The 27275-nt window shown below is 45.5% G+C and overlaps 2 protein-coding genes across 3 annotated transcripts in view; both read right to left on the reverse strand.

The window, feature by feature from the left end:
- Window positions 1-1295: 1295 nt before the first annotated feature.
- Window positions 1296-4246, reverse strand: LOC110482748 (uncharacterized). 2 transcript variants are annotated; one of them, XM_021552213.4, is made up of 2 exons: window positions 4106-4246; window positions 1296-2463 (listed from the first exon to the last, which is right to left on the reverse strand). In XM_021552213.4, the coding sequence occupies exon 2, from the start codon at window positions 2459-2461 to the stop codon at window positions 1472-1474; it is 990 nt and encodes a 329-aa protein (XP_021407888.3). In that variant the 5' UTR covers window positions 2462-2463; window positions 4106-4246; the 3' UTR covers window positions 1296-1471. The 2 variants fall into 2 exon arrangements, with proteins under 2 accessions (XP_021407888.3, XP_021407889.3); XM_021552214.4 differs by lacking the exon at window positions 4106-4246 and adding an exon at window positions 3900-4039.
- A 10643-nt stretch (window positions 4247-14889) lies between these two features.
- Window positions 14890-27275, reverse strand: part of ADAMTS2 (ADAM metallopeptidase with thrombospondin type 1 motif 2) — a 169808-nt gene continuing 157422 nt past the window's right edge. The window contains exons 16-22 of the mRNA XM_031506005.3: window positions 26459-26622; window positions 25137-25296; window positions 23813-23945; window positions 21375-21582; window positions 20879-21008; window positions 19779-19868; window positions 14890-15496 (exon numbers count right to left, since the gene is read on the reverse strand). Coding sequence (XP_031361865.2) covers window positions 15036-15496; window positions 19779-19868; window positions 20879-21008; window positions 21375-21582; window positions 23813-23945; window positions 25137-25296; window positions 26459-26622 — 1346 coding nt within the window. The 3' untranslated portion in view covers window positions 14890-15035. The remainder of the gene's footprint in view (window positions 15497-19778; window positions 19869-20878; window positions 21009-21374; window positions 21583-23812; window positions 23946-25136; window positions 25297-26458; window positions 26623-27275) is intronic.

Consider the following 27275-nt stretch of genomic DNA (forward strand, 5'->3'; position numbering starts at 1 on the left):
TTTTATAATTTCAGCTTTCCAATGCTGTTTTTCATCTTAGCTGCTGTTGAGCAAACAGCCTGGTCCCTCTGCTCTTTGCTGTGCCAAAACATTTATTCCTAGTAGTAGTAATAATTAGGCTGATATTGCTTTGCAGTTCTCTCAGCTACATCTCCTGACTGGCTGTGGAGAGTGTGGCACCAGACACAGGTGGGTGAGGTTGCTCTGACTGCAGGAGAAAGTGCCAATGGCAGCTTCTCTGATGGAGAAGTCTCTGTGTGGCAGTGAGGGATGGCCTGGGCACGTGCCCACTACCCCATGCCAGGACCTCCCAGCCTCGTGGGAATGCTTCTCATCCTACAGACATCCCATGTAGCAACACCATCAACATGAATCGTTTGTATATGCTGGGTGCTGGGTGGCTGGGATATGCACATTTGCTTTTTTCCACGTTTCAGTCTTGCAGCATGAAGCAAAGCTCGCTCCACATCATCAGCACAGTCAGGTAAGCGAGAATACAGAAGCACAGGTATGATGGGAAACACAAGTTATTATTTTACATTCAGGTTCTATCAGCACCAGCCCAGCATCCCTAGGCTGCCCCTCAGCCCAGGCTGCTCTTCTGAGCCTGCAGAGCTCTGTGTGGGCTCATGGGCTCCCCACACCTGAGCAGCACATCCTGTGGGTGCCTGTGGTGTGCAGCCTGGCTGTGACAGTGCAGAGTCCAACGTGATGCCTTTTTCCAGCTGGCTCCACAACAGCCACAGCACTGGCACAGCAATGCCCACCAGGGCTCCCAGCTCTCCTCCTGCCAGGGCTAAGTCCAGGAGTAAAGGGAACAGAATTGTGACAGGGTAAGCACCAGGAAAATCCCCACCCAAGGAGTTGTAATTCCACCTTGCCCTCCAGCAAATCCTCTTAATAGACTTCTTATGATTTTTAAGAAGTAATTCTTTATGCTACTGCTCTAATGGGTGACCTCTCCAGTGGGATCCTGGTGCTGAGGCAGGGATCTGTGATGGGTCTCCCAGTAAATGTGTGTGTCAGAGAAAGTGCATTTCGTACTGAGCCTTAGGCAAAGAGTTCCTTTTTGAGTAACTGTACTCAGGTGTCAGCAACATCTGGCTGCTTGGCACTGGCTGGAAAGCACTGGTGTTTCCATGTTCCCACTTCTTCTCCAGCAGATGGGATTTGTGTTCTCTCCAGCTCTCTCCAGCTCTCTTCATGCTCAGGGCAGTTCTCAGCAGTAGGTGGGAGGAGATGCTTTATGAACTGTTGCCTTTCCAAAATAAAAACTGATTGCTGTTTCCTTAGCAGATGAGACTCTGAATTGTCCCTTTGCCCACGGATGAGGGATATGATGGATCACAAGAGTCTGCCTGACTCGCATGCATGTTCAAGCCATGTTTTCTGTGTGAGAACTCCAGGGAGAGCTGCTAGAGCACAGGGTGGTTGTATCTTGTGAATAAAATTATTCTAAGCAGCTACTTCTTCACACTTCAGCAATGGCTGGGAGCAAACAAGCTTTTATCTTTGCTTCTTTCCAGATGCATCTGTGCTCTGAAATCCAGTTATGGATGGTGGCTTTTTTAGGTACCTGGAAAGACTCAAAGTATCTCTGCTTAGTGGGAACACCACCCATGACATTTTTGTCACAGTGAGAAGTTTTTCTTCCTTCTTTTTCATCTATGCCTGCTGTATTGAACAAATTCTGCCTTTCTTCAGAGCAGGGCGAGGCAGGGTTTCCTGCCACCTTCCCTCTGGCTGAGGGTGCCAATTGCTCTTCAGTGTTAATGAACATGGGGCCATTTTCTTTCTGACTGTGGTTATTCCCTAAAACTGTTCCCTCAGCCCTTCTGAGATACCTCAGCTCTGAGCATACTGCTTCTTTCTGAACCGGTCTTGGGGAGGGAAGCCTTGGAAAACTGAACACTCGTGGAAAACTGGTTTTCCCTGTGTTTTTTTCTTCCAGGTTTGTGGGATGAAGGTCACCATTTGGGGCAGAAGAGTTGCACTGTGAGTAACCACTGCTGGCACTTTCAACATAGGAAGAAGCCTTGGAGGAGCAAAGATTTCCTGCATTGGTGTAAATTTGTTCCAGGGGGTCCTCTCTGGACCAAAAGTCGGTTTCTGCAGGTGAGACTTTTCCCAGTGGCACCACATTCGAGATTAAATTGGTCAATTTGCATTTTGACCTTTCCTGCTGTGTCCCCACAAGTGGTGGAGAACCTGACACATCCTCAGGGATCTTCAGGGTATTTCTGTCCTTACCCTTACGTCTGCTTTCCAGAAGGGCTGGGAAGGTGGGTCTGGCGAGGTGGCAGATGGATTGGATGTAGTCGTCGCTGGAGTACGAGTCTGGGCTGGCTGCAGCACTTCCAGCACACTTTGGGTTGCTGCTTGGATCCTCCATCGCTTCCTCGTGGGTTTCCCGTATGGTTGGGAGAGGCTTGGAAAGGCTCAGTCTGATCCGGGGTGCCATGGCTGCAAGGAACAGAGCAGACCTGATTAGCATGTGAAAATCTGCCGTGGTAAAGAAATACTGGGCTTGTTTCTACCTGAGCCACTGATGTCTTCTTGTGGTAAACATGGTTAACAAAAACTGCATTTTAAGTCTGCTGGCAGTACTTTTATATCCATGGCTTCATAAAGACCTTCATAAATGTACCAAAGAAGCCAAGTCATTAAATGTGGCAGTAAATAGAGGGTTCATTAAGGAGATCAGCAATGGTGCTCCCTCCTGAAGCAATTCAAGGGAGCACATCTGGAGAGGTATGGGACAGTGGCATGAGCTTGTCTCACTGCCCTTGTTCGAGCAGCAGGGCACAAACTACTCTCCTTATTTAATGCTCCATGTCTGTTCACTGTGACAGGGCTCTGACTTCACTCTTAGCCCAAGCAGGCAGGAGCTGAACCCAGCAGGAGAGGAGCTGCCCTGCCCCTATGGGAAGCAATACCAAAATGAAGCAGCATTACAGTGGTGTCTTCTAGAAGCTGCCAGTGAGAATGTACACGGTCACTTTTGTCCATAGTTCATAAATGTAGTTATGGAGACGTAGGTCCTCCCCTGAGTGTTTACATAGAGTCAAAGGAATTCAATTAATGTCCTTTATATTCAAACACTCATCCTCTACTCATTTTAGGAAGGATTTCCATCAAACTGCTCCTATTACTCAGTTAAATATATTGAATTACAAATTTTTCAGTATATTTTGTGCTGCAGTGTTTTCTAACAGTACTGATGTTTTTTTCTCCAAACGCTCCCCGCTGTGCTTTGCTTATCTCCCCTTCTGGCAGAAATGACCATATAGCCTGGATTTCTTTTTTTTTTTTTTTACTGCTTCCCCCAATGAAATTCGTATGTGACTAATCTGCAGACACAATATAGCTTTGTTGTGTGATTAAATGCAAAAGTGCTTTGCTAGCTATTTTAATGCCTTGCTTGTCATTGCTGGAAATAAATCTGGCTTTGTTGAACCTCCCTGCAAAGCTGCAGATCACACAGGGAGCACAAATGAGCAGCTCGTGCCGAGCCCAGGGTAGAGCTCGCCTGGTGCCCATCCCTCCCCAGGCTGCTGCCGGCCCGCCCTGGTTTTCCGATGTGCTGCCGGTAAAGCAGCCAAGCTGGGATTTGCTGACCTGAGAGCAGGAGATGCTTGTTTTAAACCTTAGGGCCCTTTTTATCCTTTTTTCCTGCCTGCTCTGTTTCTCTCATGTATTCAAACCTCAAAGAAGAGGCTGGTTCCTTCCTTCCCTCCCAGCCCTTGCTGAGCTCGGCGCTGTCAGAGCCTGGGCCCGGCAGCGGGAGCGGCGGATGCTCCCGGTGAGCGGCGCGGGCATGTCGTGTTAAATCGCGATAGCGCTAATCAGTAACTAAGTCCTGCCAACACGCCCTTCCTGCGGAAGGAAATTTAAATTACCTATTCGCAGTAAAACTCTTCCGATGATGGGATGGATCAGGTCCCGGCGGATGCCATCCCCTTCGCCCTGGCGTGGCCGAGGTCACCTCCCCGTCACCACCCCGGCGAGCTGCCCGCAGCTTCCCTTCCACCACGCCTGGAGCATCGCTGGCTGCCGGCAGCGCGGATATTCCCCGCGACCCCCGCGGCCAGACCCCCGCCCTTACCTGCGGCTGCGGCGGCCCGGCCGCGGCTCTGCCCCGCTCCGCACGGGAGATGCGCCGCCGCTCTGACACCAGCCCGTGCGCCAGCTCCCAGCCTCAGTCAGCTGATCCCGCTGCCTGCTTTGTTGCTGCTGCTAAATATATCCCCTGGCTGCCTGCCCTGCCCTGCCCGAGCCGCAGCCGGCGGCCGCCGAGGCTCCGGGGCAGCGGCCGGGCCGGCGGCCCTCGCCCGTCCTGCGGCTCCGGGCCCGGCGGCAATTCCCGTGCCAAGGGACCGTGATGCGCCAGGGGAAGGGCTGCCGGTGCTCCACGCTGGGCTGGGAAAAGAGGAGCCGTAGCTCCTTCGTGCTTTATTGCTGGAAGGGGAATTCTTAGGGTTTGGGGCTGTTTTTCTTCCTTCTCTGCCTTATTTTGTCAAGAAATTTACGCTGGTTTGCCCAAGAGGCAGTGGGTGTTGGCAGCTTCTTTAGTGCTGCTCTCTGCTCTCTTCTGTCTCTGCTCCCATTCTGCTCTGAGCCGAGCATCCCTAGGCCAAGCTGTACATCCCTGGGCCAAGCTGTACATCCCTAAGACAAGCTGTACATCCCTAGCCCAAGCTGTACATCCCTAGCCCAAACTGTACATCCCTGGGCTAAACTGTACATTCCTAGGCCAAAGTGTACATCCCAGGCCAATCTGTACATCCCTGGGCTGAGCTCTGCAGCCCTGGGCTGAGCCCCACATCCCTGGATTAGGCTTTACGTCCTGGGCCAAGCTGTACATCCTTGGGTTGTGCTGTACCTCTCTGAGTTGTACATCCCTAGGCCAAGTTGTACATCCCTGAGCTGAGCCACACATCCTGGGATTCAGTTTACACCCCTGGATTGAGCTGTACACCCCTGGGCTGAGCTGTGCATCCCTGGATTGAGCTGTGCATCCCTGGGCTGAGCTGTGTCCCTCTGGGTGGAGCTCTACATCCCTGGGCTGAGCTCTGTATCCCTGGATTGAACTGTGCATCCATGTTGCTGTGGAGGCACAGCAGCAGCTGGCCCTGCCATGGCACCTCCCAGGGCTGTGCTCCACCAACCCCCCTCTCCCACTGCTCCCAGGATCATCCCAGCTTGTGTTTTTCTGAGGCCACACAAGTGCATTACAGCAAATTGCTTTGCCAGAAGGACTGGCAGCATCCGACCTTGTGGGTCCCTGGGCAGCGGGGATTTGCCTTTGTTTCCTGGCTTATTAACATGCTGCAAACTGATTGCAGTTCTGGAGTAACCCTGGTGTCCCTCTCACAGCCTCTCTTGCAGCATCCCATTGTGTGGGGAGAGTAATTGTTATGTTGCAGGAGACTCTTCCTTCTGTACTTATTTCCCAGCACTGTTCTGAGAGGGAGCCCCAACAGCTGCTGCTCTTTCCTGGGGAATAGCCATCCCTCACAACATCCCTGTGTGTCCAGGACAGGGAGTATGACTGCATTTCTGAGCCTTGCTGCTCCCCACAATGCCTGTCCTGACCTGCTGGAGGGATGAAGAGAAAAGCAAAAATCCTAGATTAAAAATTACTGCTTTAGTTTTAAGGCAAATATTCTGTTTTATGAGCATTTAGGCTGGAATTGGCTGTAACAGCTGACTTAGTCACACGAGCCCACACTCATCATTCAGGTTTGTTCTTTATCTCCAGTAAAAAGAAATAAGCAGCTCAACAGACTTGTGCATCCCTTCGGGATATGGTTCCAAGCAGATTATTTTTTTCTGGAAATAGCCATTGCTTAGCATTTCAATATGACAGGTATGTAATCTTAAACTGTTTATCTGGACTTCTGGTGCCAAACAGCTGAATTTAGCTGAAATGACCCTTAACCTTCATGCATTAAATTCACTAACAGCCATGATCAGCTGGGATCATGCTATAGTAACACAGAGCTTCAATTTTTCCTTCTTGCTTGCAGGAAACGTGATTACCATCAAAAGGAAAAAAACCCTCAGTCACCAGCTATGCTAAGTACCTACTGCATGGAGCTTGGGAAAAACATTTTGTGGGGAAGATCACTGATCTGGAAACAAACTCCACATGTGCAGATGTGCATGGAAACATTCTCTTTTAAAAAGAGTCTTCAAAATGGTTCCTCTGCCCTGATAAGTCTCTCCTCCCCGCAGGAGTTACCTCCTTCTTAAAGGTATGATGGAGTGAATAGAACATGCCAGATGGGAGGGACAAATATAATATACCTTTTTTTTTTAACCTCAAACACAGCTAATTTGTTTCTTCTTTCATCAGCTGCATCCCCAAAAAATCTTAATGTAAAAGAAACAAAGTGCAACTTGGAATGCTTGCTGCAAGAATGCCATAGGTTTCTCCCAAGCACTTGTGAGGATGGTTTTGGATAAATCATCCCATTTATTTATACTCCCAAGGGTGCAATGAATCAGCATTCCTGGGTGCATGAAAACTGTCACCAAATGGGATTAATGGCAAAAGAAAACAGCAACAGCAGCAGTGCCTGAGCTGCAGAGGAAAACACCAGTTGTTAGTTCTGCAGGGCTCGGTGGAGTGTCTCAGATGGAAATGCTGATAGTTATTTTTTGGTTTGGTTTTATATTTGTTAGTGTTGGTTTTTTTGGAATGTTTCCAGTTTTGGGGAAATCCATGCAGTGTAGCAGAGTTGGGTAAGTGTAACAGGTAACTGGGCATTTTTGAAGCTTGTTGGCTCTTGCCAGGGCTGGGGAACAGGGTTAACATGACCCTGAGCATCTCCACAGCTCAGTGCAGATCCTCCTTGAAGGTGCATCAACAACCTGGAAGAGCTGCTCCTATCTTGCATGTGGGACAGTGACTTTTTATAGGGCAGATATTGAATTAGACAAGGGGAACAGTTTTAAATTAAGAGGAGAGTTTTAGATTAAGAAGAAATTCTTTACTGTGAGTGTGCTGAGGCACAGGTTGCCCAGAGAGATTGGGGATTCCTGGAACTGTTCAAGGCCAGGTTGGACAGGGCTTGGAGCAACTTGGTTTAGTGGAAGGTGTCCCTGCCCATTGCAGGGGGGTGGAACAAGATGATCTCTAAGGTCCCTTCCTCTCCAAACTATTCTGTGATTCTGTGTTTCCATGTTTGTCATAAAAGTTTAGGAAAGGAAAAAGTTTTGACCTGATTTGTGCCAGATTCCAGATGATTTGTGTTCTCTAATTACATCCCCCAGCCCATTTAACCTCCTGTGCATTACATCAAGGAGCCACTACGCTACCAGTGAAGCTATTGCCATGAAATATTAATGAGCTGGTTTTGCATTAACTAGACAGAGTTGGGTTGGAATTGTTGCCCCCACAGCTGTTGCCTTGACTGCAGCTCACACAGCAACTGGTGGTGGCTACGTGTGCCAACACTGTCACTGATGCACACAGATTTTCTGGGAGGTCCTGGCTATTTCTTGCCTTTTGCAGGTGAGGAGCCAGCTGCTGTGTGAGGGCTGGGTGCCTGCAGCACATCACCACAGGGCACAAGGCTTGTTTGCAGGACCTGAGCTCTCCATCCATCTGGGAACATGAGTGGAGTCCTGTCCAGGGCCTTTGCAAAAGCTCAAAGGAATTTAGGTACTTTGTTTCATTGGGATTTTAATTAAGCTGGAAAAAAACTCCTGGGAGCCTTCGCTGGGAGTTTCCAGGCTATTGGCAGTGGCTGCTCAGAGAGTTCTGAGCCATTGCAGACTTCTCTTAAAATACTTCAAAGTCTCACAAGTCCAAACCGAAGTTGGTGACAACTCGCTGGCAATCTCCCCTGGGAATCTGTTCCAAGCCATTTATTTAAAATAATATAAACATTTTTATTTCTGTTATTACTGATCTGCCTATGATTAAATTGCATCTTTGCATGGATGATTTTTTCATCATCATTTTAGATTAGACATGTTCCAAAGTGCCTGAACACTGGTGTGGATTGGGCCCTCTTGGATGCACCACACAAAGAAGCTGGAGAGCTGAGCACTGAATTTTTGCAGGTTGCAGCGAGGGCAGCACTGCCATCACTTGAAAACCTTCTCCTGCCTGGGGTCACATGAAACCGCCTGTCCTGCCAGCAGCCCGGGTACCTAAAACAGGTTTGTCTTTCCATAGCTGTTTTGTTTCTTTAATACAAGATTTTAAAAAATAAATTAAAATCATCAGTGGAACCTCTTGTTATGTTACTGGCCTCTAAACTTTCTTCTGGAGGAGCTGGGATGTGTTTAGCTGCTCTAAGAAATAGCAATCCCACTAAACAACTTATTCTTGAGTTATTTTCAGTGGTTTGGGTGGTGGGATTGATCATGGCTCTATTTCCACAGTGCAGGTGCTGTTTCTCTCCTGCAGGCTCCCTCCTCCAGCCGCAGGCAGGGCACAGACAGCGGCACGGCCGCATCTTCGACTGCATCCACACTGGGATGGGGTTTTATTCCGTCTGGCCCTTCCTGAGCACATCTCCCTGGACCGAGGGATTTTTCAGGCTGGGGTCACAGTCCAGCGGCCGTTTCACAATCGCACTTCTTGTGCCGTGCCACCATCTAGCGGCGGCTCCAGCGGGGCCAGGCGTCCCCGGCCCGCCGGAGCCCCGCATCCCTCGGGGATGCTGCGGGTCCAGCCTGATCCCCTCGGGGAGGCTGCGGGTCCAGCCTGATCCCCGCGGGGATGCTGCGGGTCCAGCCTCATCCCCTCGGGGATGCTGCGGGTCCAGCCTGATCCCCGCGGGGATGCTGCGGGTCCAGCCTGATCCCCTCGGGGATGCTGCGGGTCCAGCCTGATCCCCTCGGGGATGCTGCGGATCCAGCCTGATCCCCTCGGGGATGCTGCGGGTCCAGCCTCATCCCCGCGGGGATGCTGCGGGTCCAGCCTGATCCCCGCGGGGATGCTGCGGGTCCAGCCTGATCCCCGCGGGGATGCTGCGGGTCCAGCCTGATCCCCGCGGGGATGCTGCGGGTCCAGCCTGATCCCCGCGGGGATGCTGCGGGTCCAGCCTGATCCCCTCGGGGATGCTGCGGGTCCAGCCTCATCCCCGCGGGGATGCTGCGGGTCCAGCCTCATCCCCGCGGGGATGCTGCGGGTCCAGCCTCATCCCCGCGGGGATGCTGCGGGTCCAGCCTGATCCCCTCGGGGATGCTGCGGGTCCAGCCTCATCCCCGCGGGGATGCTGCGGGTCCAGCCTGATCCCCGCGGGGATGCTGCTGGCAGCGCTCTGCTGATGCAGCGGAAAACCCAGCAGGTTAACCAGGAAAAGGCTTCTCCCAGGTGTCTCATCCTGCTCTGCTCCCTCCCGTAAGGAGGTTTAGAAGTGCTTGATGCGGCTCTGTGGCTCCATCGCTCCGGGCCCTGCTCAGCTTCGGGGAGTTGCTAAAGGAGGAGGGACTGGGAAAGGTGGGGAAGGGGCAGGGGGGAAGCAAAGGTGAGCAGTGCACACACACACACACACACATCCACATGCACACACACAGCCCTAGGAGAGTTTCCCAGGATTTCTCTCCCAGGTAGGCTCAAGAACCTCTTTTGACCCCTGTGAGCAAAGCCAAGTGTTGAGCCAGAACACCCTGTGGGAACACCCTGGAAATTATCCTGTGCCCCCCTCGCTGTGAGAAAGTGGAGTCAAATTTGCACAACACTTTGGAGGAGCTGCCTTTTACCTGGTGTAATTAAGAATAATCTGAAAAATGCTTTCCTGGCCTGGAATTGCAGCTCCTTGAGCTGCCTTAAAAAAATTTTTTCTCTCAGAGCCAGATGATGCTGAAAAGGGATAAAAATCTGATGTAGGCAAGGAGAGGAAGAGAAGGCCTCCCGTGGGTGTCATCTTTTGGCATTGGAGAGAGAGAGAGCAAGAGCAGGGAGAGGGAGAGGTGTTGGACATGACTGACCCCACCTTGGGTGTCCCTCGTGTCTGGGGTGTGGAGGTGAGACCTTTTGCCATGGCCGCTCTAAAAATCTCAAAATCTTTGAAAGCAAAAGGCAATTAAATATAACCCTTGTCGCAGCTCTAAATGCTGCATGAATTATCACAGTAAATGAACATCAGGTTTGGGCTTGTCCACTGTTTCATGGGGGTATTTAAGTGTGTAAATTATTTTCCAGATGGAAAGTGTTGAGGTGGCTTGTTACCTGATTAAAGAATGCTGGACTTGAATGCACTGCATGGTGCTCACTGAATAATCACAGTAAGCAGGGATCTTTCAAATCCTCAAGCAACAAACTTCAATCAGATGAGAAAGATTCAATTATGCTTCAAAGGCAACCCAGTTACGCATGTGCAGGATACGGCAGGAGAATGTGTGCAGAAGAATTTCATGGAAAGGAGCAATTACTTTATCAATAGGACATGCAAAGCAGAATTCACTCATCAGTCCTGAATAGAAGCCCAGATAACTGAGCTTTTAAAAAGATGATACATGGACCAGGATGGATTTGGGCCTCAAGGTTTGAGTGAGTTTGATTAATTTCTGTGCAGTTATCAAATGAGGTTTTGGTCCAGTGACTTCATGATATTTAGCCTTGGATAATGGATGTTGTAACAAGGATGTAGGACTTTGGCAGCAAGTGTATCCCCATCCCACTTCATTAAGTTGTGGAAATTGAATTGGGTTTGAATCTGAAAATGCTGTTTCTTCCTCCTCTAGCATCTCTGTGTAACAATGAAAAAAGCACACGGAAAAGCCAAACACTTTTTTTTTGCAAAAGAACACAGACATTTGAATTTAATAAATTATAAAATTAAAGATTCTAATTTGTATATACATTTTTAATATACAAGAAATGGCTATTTATTGCAATTTTTGTTAAGGCATATGTAAGTGAATGGAAGATGCATATAGATATTCAGATGAACATAGCTAATACTGTGCATTGTAGGTGAGTAAATAAGAATTAAATGCATTATGTAATAAAATTTAAAAAATCCCTTTGAGTACTGGTAAAGCACCGTTTCTAGAATTCTCAAAATATCTGAAAGCATTCTATGGAGGTGTTGTGAGACTCTAAATATTGAATGAATATATGAATATAAAAAGTGATGTGTTCATAATAGATAACAGAAATTTTTTAAGAAATTATGGTGAAAAAAAATGGCAGATGACTGAAGCAAAAAAAAACAGAATTTGTTTGGGATTTTTTTCATGAGAGGCTGTCATTTGGATTTTAAGTTTAGACAACCGGAAAATGACAATTGAGAAAACTGTACCTGCAAGGTTAGATCATAAATACATTGCTTCGTGGGTGCACATTATCTCTCAGATCTCTGAGATGGTGTCTGCAGGGATATATTTGTTTATAAACCTGCTTTAGTTTCTGGGGATTAGGTTACATTAAAATATTGCTTTCTGCTTGTTATGTCTGAAAATGTAGCACCTGAGCAACAGCAAACCCCTTACAGAAGATCTACTGTGATGATGCTCTTGGACAGTTACATCATTGTAGAGAAGATGAAATCGTTGTCAAAGTTCAACCAAACAAAAAAATGATCAAATTTTCCACTGTATGACACAGAAATGAGATCAGCTCAGGAGAGCAAACCTCCACCCTTTGTCTGGGGCTGCTTTTTCTTTATCAATAGAGCCTGGTGTTGTGTTTTCCAGTAGGAGTGATGTACACATTCTTGGGGAACTGCTGAAAAAACCCACCTTCTGAAGAACCCATGGCAGCTTGAAAAGGAGGCATCTTTTCTGGTCTGAAGAGACTTAACTTCCCCCCTTCTCATACAGGAAGAGTGTGAAGAGAAGGCAGCTGGTGGCTCCTGTTCCTTAAAGAAATGGTCCATCAACCTCTCAATATCTTGAGCAATGTAGACTGAAGCTGCTGCTTCAAGTAGTTTAGTGTTCCTCCCAAAAAACAGCTGGAGAAATATTCAGTAGAATTTAAACCATTGAGAAACAAATCAAATTAAATCTCCTAAAAGGCAAGACTGAGAAGGGAACAAGCCATTCCAAAATGCAGATGCCACCAGGCATTGCACTGGGTTCCTAATGAACACTGGACCTAACAAAGCACCAGACCAACCTTCCAGGAGGCTGTTCCTGCTCCCTGAGGCAGCAGAACTCTTCACTTTATTTGGAAAAATGCTTTTTTGAGCTGTGAGCACTGTCTCCTGTGGTATTTTTTCACACTGCCTGATTGACTAAGCCTATTCCAGAAGCTAGGGCAGAACAGAATCTATTAGATGAGTTCCCTCAGGAGATGAGAGAAACGGGTCTTGAAAAAGTCCCAGAGGATAAGACTGGTACCCTCCAGGCAGTAAAATTTACCCTCCCATCTGCGTAAATCCAGCTCTAACCCTTTCTATCTTTGGGTTTGTAAAAACTTTTCCTAAGTTTCACATGCTTGGATGAGCTCCCTAGTCTATGAAAAAGCTGGGGGTTGTGGTTTATTTTTATTGTCCATAGAGCTAAAAGGATATTAACTTGAAGGGGAAAAGATGAGTTTTATACTAACCACATCTGTGTAAAGGAAACGTGGAAGGCAAGAAATACTATGACTACAGGCTGGGAGCCTGGCTGCAGCTTGTGTCTCCCATGGCACAGCAGCTGGAATGATGTTGATTTAGACACTTCTTCCTTACTTATAAATAGAATGGTGGGTTTTTTTCCCTTCAATGCTCATTACACATTGCTGCTGTGCACACATGTGACCTGACCCTACATTGTTATTAAAACTTGTCCCATCTGTAGGCAACCACAAATCCCTTGGCACGAGGCTCCTGGGGCTTGCCTGCACACCTTGGCCGTGTGACAGCCAGCAGGTCATGGAGCAGGGCTGGGACAGGGCACCAAGGACAAGCACCCTTTGACTGCAGGAGAACACTCCGTGTCCCAGGAGTGAAAATCTGTGGTGGAACTCTTCCCACTGTGCTGCCAAACTGCACAGCCTGAGTTTTACTTCTCCAAAGCAGAACTGATTTTTGCTTGTGCTGGCTGCTGCTTCCACATCTGCAGCCACGTCTGCTTGGCCCAGGAGGTATTTCCTAATCCTCTGGACTCTTAGCAGGCCTGTTGGACTTCCCAGCTTTCCTGGTCTTTAGTGTATCTTTCATCCCTGCACTGAGGTGCTCCTTGGTCCTGTGTAAGAAGGGGCATTTGATGCCACAACCCCAGCTGAAAATATTCCTTCTCTGCTTGGGCTAGTATCTCCATGAAGAATTTTTCTTAAACCAGGCTTGTGTATCAAAAACTTCTGGCCCTAGTTCAGGACAAAAAAGTCCCACATGTAAGTGCTGTAAAGCCTGAGGTTCCTGCAGGCTCTTGCCTCCTTTCCAGCAGGAATGGCTTGTTTGGAAAAGAAGACTGGGCAGTTCATTCAGTCCTGGTGGGCAAGGGCAGAAGGCAGGTCACAGGGAGTCACATATGCTTCCCCTTGCAATACCTGTGCAGCTCTTTGCCAGCAGCTGGGCCAGAGAAGAGCTCGGACATTGCTGGGAATGCAGCACATTCCCAATAATTTTGTGACTCTATATACGGGCTTATTGCTGGTGCTGCTTCAAACAAGGACCAACTCAGGCTGGAGGGTGAGATCTTCCTCTCAGACTGGAAAATATGAACTTGGAGCCACCAAACCTACCTAGTGGTAAAGAGAGGATTTCAGGGAAGCCCCAGGCTCTGCAGGAGATTTACCAGCAAAGAAGAAACAAATTGAAGAATCCAAGCCAGGAAAAAATCTACTCAGATGCCACCCACAGCAGGAACCAGCCCATGCTCCCTGTCTCAGCAGTGTTAGAGCCAAGCTGAGTTCATCTTCTGTTCTCCAACCAGGAATTCAAAATGATCTATGAAAACTGTGATGACCCTGAGGGGAAAAAAAGTACTCAAAGGGTTGTCAGGTTACACATCTTAAAGTTTTCTAGCAGACCTGGTGCTGTGAATACACACACATGTGTGTGTGTGTTCATGTAAGGGCACAGCAAACAGTTGTTCACTTCTGCACCAATAAAGCTGTACTAAGGAAAGGAAGATAATACAAAATTAATTCCTCAAAACTAACTGCATCCTGTGTGGGGGAAAAAAAAAGTTTGTCTTATCAAAGCACCAAAGAAAAGACAACAAGAATCCAGTCATCTTTAAGTTAAACAGAATGTGGGTAATAAAAAAAATCAAACCAATAAAAAAAGCACCAACCAATAAGGATCACTGAGGCTGTTGCATTACAGAAACTTAAAGATTATTAAAAATATGGATAATTGTAAACAGAAAGACTAGGATATTGTCAGTCCAAGTTGGCCAGATCTACCCTACTAAATGTCTTGCATGTGTCCAAAAGTTTAGGAGAATCCTTTGAAATTGTTTATGGAAGTATGTAAACTACTGTTTGTCAGTTTTTAATTTACACATAAATATACGGCTACAGAATTTTCTCTGTACTTTCTTACCCAGTCCTGGCCCAGGAAGCTACGTGAGCACATGCTGAGCTGTGAGCACAGAGGCAGCTCTGCCCAGGCCAGCCAGACCAAGCCTGGCATGTCCTAGGAGCCTTCCCAAAGCTGGCTGTGTTAGTGCCAGAGTTTGTGCAAGGCACAGAAGCATCACAGGAGTGCTGACCCCCTGCTTGTCAGAGTTAAAGGGATTTATTATGTCTTGGGACTGCTTTCTGCCATACTAAGCGTGACTCCCATTACTATTCCCAAGCAGTTTTACATAGGCATAGAAGACTTTAAAAAGCCTGTAACTGAGAAACCTGCCAACCTGACCTAAGTACCATGGTTTGTTTGGATTCAGTGGGACACTGTAGGGATATTGCACTAACACTCTGCCGTACCCTGTACACCTAACCTAGCCATCAAAGTGGTCAGATTAGCACTTATAAAACAATCTGTCATTTCCATTTATAGTAGGCTTGAGAATTTGGTATCTCTGCCATAGCACCACTTTGATTTTTCCCCATTCTTAGTCTCTACGATGGCCAATACTATGATGTTTGTAACATCTCTATAAGAGAAAAATGTTGTTTGTGCCATATTTCCATTTTAGTTTATTTTCCTAAGAGTCTCTTTTTTCATTTTCTCAGCGATCAGCTCCTGAATTCTTTTATTCCTTGTCCTTTCATAAGGCCTCCTCCGTGTAATGATGTTGTGCTGTGGTACTTCGTTATCCAACCCATCAACTTTGTAGGGAACATCCACTGCATTGATTTCTGGGTGCTCCTCAGTTGCATTGGAAGGGGGTGCACGTGTTTTGGAAAGCAGAGGAGGGCTGGTGGCAGATTGTGTGGTGGACACTCCCACAGGAGGGCTGAGGGTTGTCAGGAGCTCCTCCTCAATGACATTATTCTTATTTACATTGGCATTGGTTACATTGCTGTCCTCTGTTACGTTGCTGTAGGTGTTGCAGGACTTGCAACACAGCTTATTGTACCCAGGAATGGAGCAGTAACGGGAGAGAACTTCCATGCGACAAAACATTGACTTGTCTCCTTGACAATGATCTTCTGAAAGAGAAAAAGGGAACAGATAAATAAAGAGCATCTTCACATTAAGCAGAAAAAGAAACACAGCTGAAGCTTTGGCAGTGGGCAGAGGGTTTGATATTTAAAGTGGGTTGGGAAACTGGCAAATGAACCTTCTACAAGCAGAAGCAGGCTTATATTCAACCTAAAAGTCAACTCCAAGAGTTGCAAAAGGTGATCTGAACTGTATGTACCAGCCCCATCCAAGCTCTAGACCATCATACTTGAATTTTTGCCTTCACATCATGGAAGCTATACCCTGAAGACCGTGAAGCCACAATGAATTGTGTTACTGTCTTGGCTCAAACTTCAAAACACACTGACTGTGCTGTGTTCTTGCTAAAACTGCTCTGAACTCCCACAAAGTCATGAAGTTTTATATTAAGAAATCTATTTTTCCCTATTTGCTCCTTTTAATGCTTTTCTGCAACCAAACAGTGACTAACCACAGTCAGGGGTAACATATATTTATCCAGACTGTCTCAGGAATGTCAAGTCTTATTTCGATGTGTGTAATTCTCAGAATTAATCCAACTCCACTAATCAGAGTGATATTGTTGCCAGGTACCCCTACTCTGAAAATAGCAGTTTTCTCAGCATGACTCTTGTTTGAGAGAAAAGTGGTGCCATGAGGCTTTTCTGCTCCTCCTAGAAGGGAGCTGATATCTTTGGAACAACAAACTCCAGTGCAATGGAGCCAAGCCAGCTCAGTAATGACTGGGAGACTCAGTAGAAGTCCTGATTTTTGTGTCAATGACTGTAATAAAATAGAAATAATGACAATCGATAAGCTTTAAGCTGTCAATAGCTGTTAAAACAATCTGCACTGTAATAGAGATGTTATGGCAGATCCTGATCATGCTCAAATGCAGGTGGCAAATTGTTGGCTGAGGCATTAAAGGTGAAGTGGTCAAAGTGTTCCTGCCTGAGAAACATAAACAGAAGCCTACTCAGAGATTCCCCAAGCCCTTGTGATTTCTGCTCAGGGGAGGCACAGGACTGTATGAATTGGTGGGAAATGGGTGGTGAGGGTCTAACAGGCTCCTTGGAGAGGAAGCTGCCTGTCCTCTGTCCCACACAGACACTCCTCAGCTCCTGCACCTCCAGGATAAAATAATGGAGCCAGGCTCTGCAGTGAAGGAAAAATCCCAACATGCAGCCCATGCTGAGAGAGGAGTCAGAGGTTTGTGGGAGAGGGCTGAGGAGAAAAGCAGACTGACCGACACCTGGCATCACCACTAATAAAACATCTCTGTGACCAGAGTGCTGAGACTGAGATGAAATCACTTGTCACTCTCCCCCTGCTCTTACCACATTTCCACCAACTCTTACAGTAAAGGGTGAGTAACTCCAATTACTTGCTTTTATTTAGAGTGCACCCGATGTGAGACACTGTTCCCAGCCTGATCTGGAGTCACATTTCACCCTCCTGCTACGAGCACTGGCTTGTGTCAGCACCTCAGAGCAAAGGAGAGAAGCAAAGCAGGTTCAGCGATGCCAAGGGGATTTGGAAAGCGTGGGTGCCACCTCTTCACTCATCCTCAGTTAACAAAACCGGGCATCGTGGGTGTTTCATTGGCAAACATATCAGTCTAAAATAAACTAATAGCTGGTGCTGCTGCCTTAATGTGCTAGTGCTGGCTGAGGCGGGTGAAAACACCTCCTGTACCTTGTATCTATGCTCTGGTTATTGCTTTTGTTGCAGAAAAGCACAATTCTAGTTCCTACTTTAGAATGTGCCAGGTATTTTTCATATTTTTCAAATACTAAGCTGAAATACTGCTGGAGATTAGGAATGACTCCTTCCTTAGGAACATAAGAATAGTACCTTGGTTTTGGAGAGATTTTCAAACCAGCCCTTAAGAGCTGGAACTGTTCATACCTGCATGCACAGCTCCATACAAAGGCCTGAATGTGCCTATACAATTTATATATATTTTAACATGCCCCATAAGAATCCCCTTTGAACATTTTGCCTTGTGATGCATGACCCTTATGCATATTCCTCCAAATGGCTTCCATAATAAAAGCCAACACATATAATATTTAAATGTGATTTTAACAAGGCCAGTCTGTTCTTGGCTTTGTAAGAATCAGTAACAGCACCTTTAGAAAAATGCCTTTTTTCCTAACAAAAATATGCAATGTCAAGCTTAACAATACATGGAAATAAAACTGCATTATGTAATAAGTTTAGTGACATCTGATAAGTCATATAAACAAACTCTGCAACTTCTCAATGCCAGAATGAAATTTGATCCTCTATCCAAACCAAAATATCCAGATTTGCTGAACTTTTATTTATTTTTACTTGCAGTATGCATGACAGACTGGAAGTATATATTCAAAACATCAGTAAGAAAAAAATAAATCAGTTTCACAGTCACTTTGGTACACATTAGTCTCATAAAAAAATATTGAAAAGCAAACTCAATTGGCACATCTTTAATATTATGTTAAATACATACAAAACACTAATAAAATATCCCTGATAAACCAAAGTGCATATAGACATAGTGCACAATGCCCAGATACCTTATTGCACCATTCTCTATAGCCACCCATCTCTTGAAACATCACTAAACATTGTCTATTTAAAGGTAACAGTCATGAATATATTTATACAGTTAAACACCGATTATTTTACATAACAGTATTCAGTGCCAGATACGTGTCTTTGCTTTTTCACCTTGTCATGTAAATTGTTAACATGTTTCAGGAAATATTAACAGCAAAATTTAAATATGTGATCACATGATAATGACAAGTTTGAAGTGCTACACTGTTGACGACCCAAAGATTCAAAAATGCCACTTTTCCAAAAAATATTATCAAAGCAATAAGGTAGTAATTTGCTCCAAGACTGCAGTTTTACATTTCTACTATTGGTACTGACTGTCACAAAGAAGTTTATGACTTCTGAATTCCAAGTCTTCAACACAAACACGGAAGGTGAAGCACGAATGCCAGTTAAATTTCAGTAAGTCAGGCCACAATCCTGTCTCAATGAAGATATGGATATGCACTGTGCAAATCAACCTCCATTTTAATTTACTGCCTTCCAATAGTTATCATTCAAGTAAAAACACTCCATATGAACATTAACTCAAGGTACCAGTGTACTGTTCATATTTAAAGCTGGATCTGATAAATTAATGCCATTTACATTTCAACATTAAGGCATTTTTCTAAAATTCATCTCCTAAGCAAAAAAAGCAATAAAAATTGAGGTAATTCTGTAGTAGTTCACACTGTTATGTTTGCCAGTTGACACATCTAAGAGCACACACGCGCACACACACGCACACACAACCGTACCAGTCAAGTCAGACATGCACATGGTGAAAAAAGACCAGAGATGGAATGAGTATAAACAGCTCCATGCTGAGCAGCTGGAGACATCGTAGTCAATGAAAACATCCTATTGCCTTCGCCACGTTCAGGGAAACACCACCACACCACCTTCACCATGGACCATGCCTGTTCTGCTTTGGGTTTGTTTCTAAAGTGAAAATGCGCAAAACTGGCAAAAATTGTGCGATGGAGAAAATGAATGCAGCTTTTCTCGAGAAAAAAACCTTCCAAACGACCACCGGGAGTCTGGCGAGAGCAACGGCATCAGAGGAGCAGGGAAAGTACCAACAGAAACTCAGCTTCTGCTTCCCAGTGAGCCCTCCACGGGTCACAAACGTAAAGGTGAGGGTCAGGAATAAAAAATGAGCAGCAAGGGTGAGGAAAGCAACAGCACCACAAAGGAAAATGGAATGAAAAAAATTCTTCCACTCATCAGACTACCCTGTCAGCGAACTGAAGCTGGAGAGCTATGAGATTTCAGGTTTTTAGATAAAGGAGAACTTTAGCACTACAAGGTGTCATTATTGTGATGTGATCACATTCACAATAAGTTCTCAGTTTTGCTATCAAACTGAACATCAGGAACCAGTACGAGCCTTTTTTCACCACCACCAAGCAACAAGCAAACCGATCCCAGCTCCCTTTCAGAGGACTGCAACATACTGTGGAGATCCAACTTCACACATCCAACACTTCAAGACCTCCACCACCAGTGCTACGCAAGCTCCAGAGAAGAAAGACACCGAGCACCGAGTGCCTGGTGTGAAAAAACAGATTCAGCCCAAGATTTAAACTTGGCAAAGTCAAGGGAACTTTCCGCATAGAGAGAAGAAGAGAGCAAAAGGCAAAGTCCACATTCGATGTGGCATGCATTTAAGGGCAAAGGCAGAGTTATAAATGGGTCTTTTACTTGAAGATATTTTCTGGATGGGGTAGTCTGGATCGGGTCTTGACAGCCATTGTATCATGTAGGTTTTCTTTGAAGGATCAGAAACGTTTCCTTGAATAGAGGAAAAAAGAAAGATGGAACACAAGATATGTTAGGCAGCATTAAACTGTTGGCCTGTCAGAAGGGGACAAGCTCAGAGAGTGAGTGGGCTCCAGTTGTGAAGGAGCCCATGGAAGGATTACAACAAAGATGTGTGATTTTGGGCAAAAGGTGCTGTTTGGGGAGGTTGCTACAGCTCGTGCCCAACACTTCACAGCCAACACTGAAGACAGCCCAAGGGCCAGTTCTCCAGCAGCACTTCTCATGGCAGTGTCACACATCCCCAGAGACATGCAGTCTAGTTTAGTTACAGTGCCTCATTAAAATCTTTGTATTGAGACTGTAATTGACAGATTGCTTCTAATTAATTAGAAATCAAAACTACCCTGAGAAATACATCTGGAAAAAAAAAGAAAAATATGAATGACTTAATAATAGGAATATGTGAAATGGTCTCACAAGTATCATTTGCAAACAGCTGAAAAGCTAACAAGGATAAAGGCCTTATTGCCCTGGATTAAGCAGGAACAAATTAATTACAGCTTCTAAAAACAGAGTTAGATAACCCCTGCAGATAACTTGTGTTTGAGGGAATGAAAAAAAAGCCTGGAACTGTTGGTGGAGGCGGAGAAAGCAAAGGGGCATCCTTGGTTAGCCACAGCCCAGCAGCCCCAACAGCTGGCCCTTGCCAAGTCCCACTGCTCTCAGGGGTGCAGGGCTGGACTCAGGCTCTGCTCCTCTCCCAGCAGCTGCTGGCCACATCTGGCCATCACCACTGTGCTGCCCCAGGCTCTCAGGCAGTCCTGGGCCAAGCAATGCTCCCCAGCAGAAGAGTGCCCAAGAAGCCCATCGGCCATACAGCAGCTCCACATTTGGAATTCTACTCAAAACAGGGACTATGGACAGGTGCCCCACCCAGGCAGGTGCAGCACACAAGTGTCAATTCAATGAAGGCATTGTAAATAATTAAATAATTATTTTTTTTCAACAAGTAACAGAAGGTATTGAAGAGAAGCCCTTACTGGGACACGGAGGTAGTCTGCAGATCCTGACGGTCTCTGGTTTGCTCTCCTTGCACAGGCCGATGGCATTGTCCCTGGTCCGGCACAGGACCGGGCGATCCTGGGTGCCATTGCCACAGCTGACAGAGCACTGAAAGGACAGGCAGCAGTTACACCCCAGCCACCCTCTGGAAACAACAGATCAGAAGTTAGCTTTTCCATTTTAAACTGCCCTTTGATTTGAGATTACATGGTTCATTATTTGAACCACTGCACTACCAGTGCTTACTACAGTAATGAAGCACAAGGGAGAGCCACTCACTGCTTCTTGTGGTACACCAGTAATTGTGAAATACTCCAAGAACGAGCTATGGTCTGAGCAATAAACAAACAACTGTACATGCGAGCCATCTATTCACAGAGCCATCTAGTCACAAATACAGGGGTGGCATTACTTGTCATGCTCAATCTGCCCAGACAGAAATTAGTTGTTTGAGACCTCCAGAAAGAGACTGACCTGTGACCAGGATCCTATTCTCCACTGTGCTGGGCACAGCTCCCTGTTGCAGGGCCTCCTGCCCTCTGGGCGGTCGTTGTTGCAGTACTTGGTGTGGACAGAGCGATTTGTGTTGTCGTGCAGGGGCTGGATGCAGCGCACAGACCGGACCTGATACCCTGTCTTCCCACAGGATTTGCTGCAAGGCTCCCATTCCCCTGTTACCCATCTGGGTTGGTGAAAAGAGAATGAGCAGAGTAAAATTCAAACTGTTGAACTGTAACTCTTAAACACAGGTTTAACATGATGTTAATACTAGTTCTAATATGGAGAAAATGAGAAGATATGAAAAAAACATAAGCAGTTACAGTGAGAGCTATTTGACTGTCCCTGAAGTGTCATTAACAAGACCCAGACCTTCAATATTACTCTTTCTCATTATCTCCAAGATAAGCATTAGTGTTACTTTGCTGTATTTGTTTTGAATTTAAGCTGCCTTTTTCAAGACTGCACATAAAAATGTGGCCACCTTTACGTCAAAAGCAGCCACCCAAGGGTGCTGCTGAGCTTCCCAGGTCTGGGCACATGAGATGTGCCTTGTCTCATAATGCAGTATCTGGTTCCCACATGAATGAAGACAGCACATCTGGGCTAGAAATGCAGCTCCTGCCTGGCCCACATCTGGGCATTCCATGGACCATATCCCTGGCCATGTTAAGCTCAATCTGCTGAAGCACTGGCAAACCCAGTGCTCTGAGTGCTGAGCTTGGGCAGATCAGGGTCCTCCTCATCATCATCACTGTTTGGTTTGGGGGAAAGCAACACTCCACTGAAAACCAGAGAGATTGAGTTCATAATTTCTAAATCAGTTTGGCCACTGAGAAATGAAATCTATGGTTTGTAATATGGTGCAGTTGAAACCATCACCGATCACCCAAACCAACTCATCAATTACAGGTACAAATTGTAAAGGACTTAGAGAAGAACAACAGGGACAGACAGCCCCAAAGGAAGTTAACCTAGACTACTGGAAGCTTGGTTATAATTAAGTGAAGACATACAGCAGTCTACAAATATTTACAGAGTGCAGAGATTTGCAATATGGAAATATTGTTCCATGTAAACAATATTCATGGGATTAATTTTAACAAAAAATAGACATAGCCCGGAGAAACACCCTGAGTTTGAAGAAATTGTCCTAAAGTACTCATAAAATCCCGGGTTTGTAAATGGTAAAAAAAATAGTACAAGGCACTGCAGTACATATTCCAGTTAATCAGACAGTAACAATTTCTCCCAGCTTTCTCTTTGTAACCTACAGAAATTACACAGCTATGAAGAAATGCAAGAGCTGTGAAACCAGGAATCCTGAGGTGACTTCTGAGACAAAGATGAGTTTTTCCCAAAAGTGAAGCAGCATATTAGTGTAGGGGTGTCCCAGAGCTTTGTAAAACTCCTTAATAATTGCCTCTCCTATGTCCAAGACCAAAATGCTTGGATGACTTTCTATGGAAACAGAGCTAACTGAAACTTCAGGGATCCAAGTACAATTTAGGATCCTATTGAGCCTTTGTGGTACCTGGGCCCAATTATATTTGCAGCTGAAAGGAGGATACAGTCCTTTCCAGAGAGCCTGAGGTACAGTTAGGTCATTACTTCAGTTTTCCAATAAATAAACGTTCAACCCTGACCCATGCAGGGTTTATGGGGCACAGTTTCTTGTCTTTTCTCTCTTTCAATTTTTTTTTTTTTTTTGAAAGGAAGTTAGGAAATATTGTGTGGTATGTTCTATTTATTTGCTGTGATTCCTGGAACCTACACTCGGTCCCCAGAGATAAAAGCTGGGATCAACATATTCCTTTCTTTTTGCAGTAGTAGCACAAAGAATATATTAGTCCTACATGTGGCAGGAATAACCTGCTGCCAGTCAAAAAAATCACCTGTAAAATGTGAATTAAAATATTTATAACACTTGACTAAGTGGAGCAGAAATGAAGGTACGACAGTACAAGGGCAGCCAGAGAAATTTAACAGGTCAAATATTTTCCCTGTGTTTAAATGTCCAAAAATATTCTGTGAACTTTATGAAGATTTGGATTTGAGAGACTGGACATTGACACTGGTTGTCTTCTGCAGCACTCTTGTACATTTACTCTGACGTGGTTAACTCACACTGTGTAAAATCCACTCATATAAATTGAATTTATGTCTATTTTGTATCACCTCAAGATGGCCTGAAGACAGAAGTCTGGATCAGGACAACACTTCTTTTCTAATGCAACTTATTTCATAAGGAACCATAAAGAATATTTCTATGAGCAGAACAGAGCCTGAGATCCTCACAGTCCTGGGTCTCTGTAATGGCCATGAAGGTGAAGTTAAAGCCACCTTCCTTGAGGGGACAGTGCTAGCTGGGTGTGATCCCTGCAGGGAGCAGTGCTGGGGGCAGGGATGCTTACATGGGCTGGGAGCACTCCTGGAGGTTGCACACCCTGCGGATGGGTTTGGGTTTCTGGATCAGCTCGCAGTAGCTCCGATGAACCATCTTGTGGTCCGTCTTCCTGCGGCAGCCGTACTTGGTGAACTGGTAGCCTGGGGAGAGACACTGCTCTTACTCTGGGAGCTGGCACATCTCCCACAGGGCTCGAGTTTCAGAGGAACTGCACAAATTCTGTCAAGGGTTGCAATAGGAACTGCAGATGAACATGCTACCAAAGGAGTGGTAAGCTGCACTGAATAAAGACTTGCAATGCAATTTTAACACCCCCAAATTGCACACCCTCTGTATTTTTCACTCCTTTAAATACAGAATCACTGGGTTGGAAGAGACCTTTAAGATCATCAAGTCCAACCCAGCTCTAACACCTCAATTAAACCATGGCACCGAGTGCCACATCCAGGCTTTTATTAAACACATCCAGGGATGGTGACTCCACCACCTCCCTGGGCAGACAATTCCAGTACTTTATCACTCTTTCCATAAAAAAACTTTTTCCTAATATCCAACCTGTATTTCCTTTGGTGCAGCTTGAGACTGTGTCCTCTGGTTCTGTCTGTTGCTGCCTGGAGAAAGAGACCAACCCCACCTGAGCACAGCCACCTTTCAGGAGCTGTAGAGAGTGCTGAGGTCACCCCTGAGTCTCCTTTTCTCCAGGCTGAACACCCCCAGCTCCCTCAGCCGTTCCTCACAGGGCTTGTGTTCCAAGCCCCTCACCAACCTCGTTGCCCTTCTCTGGACATGTTCAAGAATCTCAACATCCTTCCCAAACTGAGGGGTCAGAACTGGACACAGCACTCGAATGCGGCCTCACCATGAAAATGAAAATAACACTTAAATAATAGTTAATAAAAATAACAGCCAGATCCAGCACTCAAAAACACTCTGCAAACCTGCCTAGCCACAATCCAGTGCTGCAACCCGACCATCAGCCTGGGAAACAGCATCAGCATTCACATTTGGCCCCAAAAAGGAGCCTGACATTGCAAAAGCCACATCACTGGATGTGGATTTACAAAGGGCTGCCCCATGGCACTTTGAGGTTCAGCATCTTCACGGTTTGGAGACCCTCATCCAAATCTTGCACATTTGTCCAATTTTTCAGTTTCATAACCATAAATCAGAAATTAATCAGCTCCAATCTGCCCCAAAACATTTAAGTCAGATTTTAAGCCCATTCACTATTTATTTATCTATTACTTAAATAAAACTCCTCTCGTACTCTGGTCTCCCTAATGTGTTGTGGCAATGAACAAATTTTGCATGATCTGAAGTTTTGTTTTTACCTCCTCCACAAGGTTTTGAACACTGGGACCATTTCTTCAAAGCCCATTCATATGACAATGAATCCTCTTCCAAAACATTATTATTATCTACATTCAAGGAATCTTCATGGATCATGTACTTGTAAGTCAATGATATCTTGGCACTGCCATGAGGAATCACCTAATAAGCAAAGGAGATGTAATGAAAAAAAATATGAAAGACTGATAGCAGGAGCTCTGTGAGATGATGTGAAATAGTGATCATGGCTCACATATAAAAACATCCCCAGAGGGATTTCAACCTTTTAGCTGCACTCAACACATTTTTTCCCTGATGAAAAAGTATCTCCATCCTTATGACACAGAGTTTCTAAACTGAGTATTAAGAAAGACTGTTGTTGATTTAGACTTATTTTCCTTGCCAGCATTGGACTGGCATCATGATACTAAATTTTTTCCATATCCCATCACAAAGGAAGGAAATTTTGTACTGAAATGATAACAGATAGTTCCACTAAAAGACAAAGCAAATTCAACTGCAGAAATAAGTGAAACCAGCAAAGAAAATTGCTTATATTTCTGATAAAACACAAATATTCTTATGATAATCCTAGAATTCTGCAAAGCTCTTTACTTAATCTTGAGAGAAATATAAACTATTTAGAAAGAGGTTTTGTTATCACACTGCACTAAGACAAATGCAAGAAAACAGAACTCAATTTGAACAAAGTGCAAAATATTTGTCCTTTGGAAACATAGTATTTATTCTTTCTTTGAAGTTCAGCTGGTGTAGATCAACACATTACAGTTGTTTTCAGAGGGATTCTAAATCAACTTACCCCTGAATTGAAGTCTACTGTTTGCTAGTTTGCAATGAAGAAAAGAATATATTTGGGTGGTTTTGGGACCTGTAGAACTGGTTTTGCCCTGCAAAAGGGAGTCAGTATCACAGGAATCCTGTGTGCTCCTATTTCATTGCCTTTGCAGGATACATTTTCAAAATATGGATGGGAGAAGGAACTATTAGATCTAGCTGATATGAACCACTCTGACCTTTTTTTGATTGGTGCTCACATGTCAGATAGAATAAGTAAAATGCAGTCTTTACTCAGTGGCTGATTGCTATGCCATCCACAGGAAATAATCAGGACAGCTGGTTGCTCAACACATAACCCTGAATTATAACAGCCCTCATACAGAGCAATGAATTGGGAGAAAGGAATTAAAATACATCTTCTATTGTCTTATAATTGAAGCAGATGTGTTCTTGTGACTCACAAGAGGAATCTGAATGATCTGCTAGCCCATTGTGGCTCTGTGGAAGGTGTTTCCATTTGGCTTACCAGGATAACTATCCCGTGACGCAGCGGCCCCATGGTCTGCACCGTTTCTCTGTCGTCGTCATTCCGATATTCCCACTCCACACCCATGTCAATAAATACTTTGGAGTCTGGCACATAGTTGTCCTCACTTAGAATTAATTTCCCTGTTTCACGATTTTTAATAGCTGGAAACAACACAAGAAAAGTGAATACACGAGGTTTGTTTCTCATCTCCAGTTTTGTTCTGCTCTTGTCCCAGTGGATGAAGCTGAAAAGGCCAATGTGCATTTTCCCTCTGTTCCCTCACAGGTTTGGAAAGGCTTTTTCAGGTGTTTCACTGAACTGTCAATGCTTTTCTGCTCAGCTCCAGGAACTTCAGTTGTCCTTTCCTTTCCTTTTTCATAGCCTTCCTTGCCAGAGAAATGAGGTCAATGCAGCTGCACCACAGGGGCCCAGCTGCCTGCTCCCATATAACAACTTCTGAATCCACTGGCCAAATCTGAGCCAATTTGAGAGCCAGTGGGGGTCCCAGAGCTATTCAGCTCTTTCATATGTTGTAAGGCAGCTTAGGGGGCTGTTACTGCTCCATCAGAGAAAGGCTACTGAGCTAACCCCCAGCAGGTCTCCACAGTGAGAGAGGGACACTAGAAACAGCATTAATTCTCCTGCTCAGATCCAGTCCTGACACCAGCACAGCCCTGTTAAGCTCCTGCTGCTCTGCAGACACCTGCCACTGCACACAGAGCCTGGTTCCGCTCTTCAGTGCTCCATCCTTCACCTGGAGAGACTTCAGCCACCTTTGTATGAGGACAGGTTTTCACCTGAGATGGAACATTTG

The sequence above is a fragment of the Lonchura striata genome, chromosome 13 (assembly GCF_050655825.1).
Source record: "Lonchura striata isolate lonStrDom1 chromosome 13, ASM5065582v1, whole genome shotgun sequence".
Classification (NCBI taxonomy): domain Eukaryota; kingdom Metazoa; phylum Chordata; class Aves; order Passeriformes; family Estrildidae; genus Lonchura; species Lonchura striata.

What these genes read in the sequence shown, in the direction of transcription:
- LOC110482748 (XM_021552213.4), bottom strand. Translation starts at nt 2,461, where the DNA reads ATGGCACCCCGGATCAGACTGAGCCTTTCCAAGCCTCTCCCAACCATA.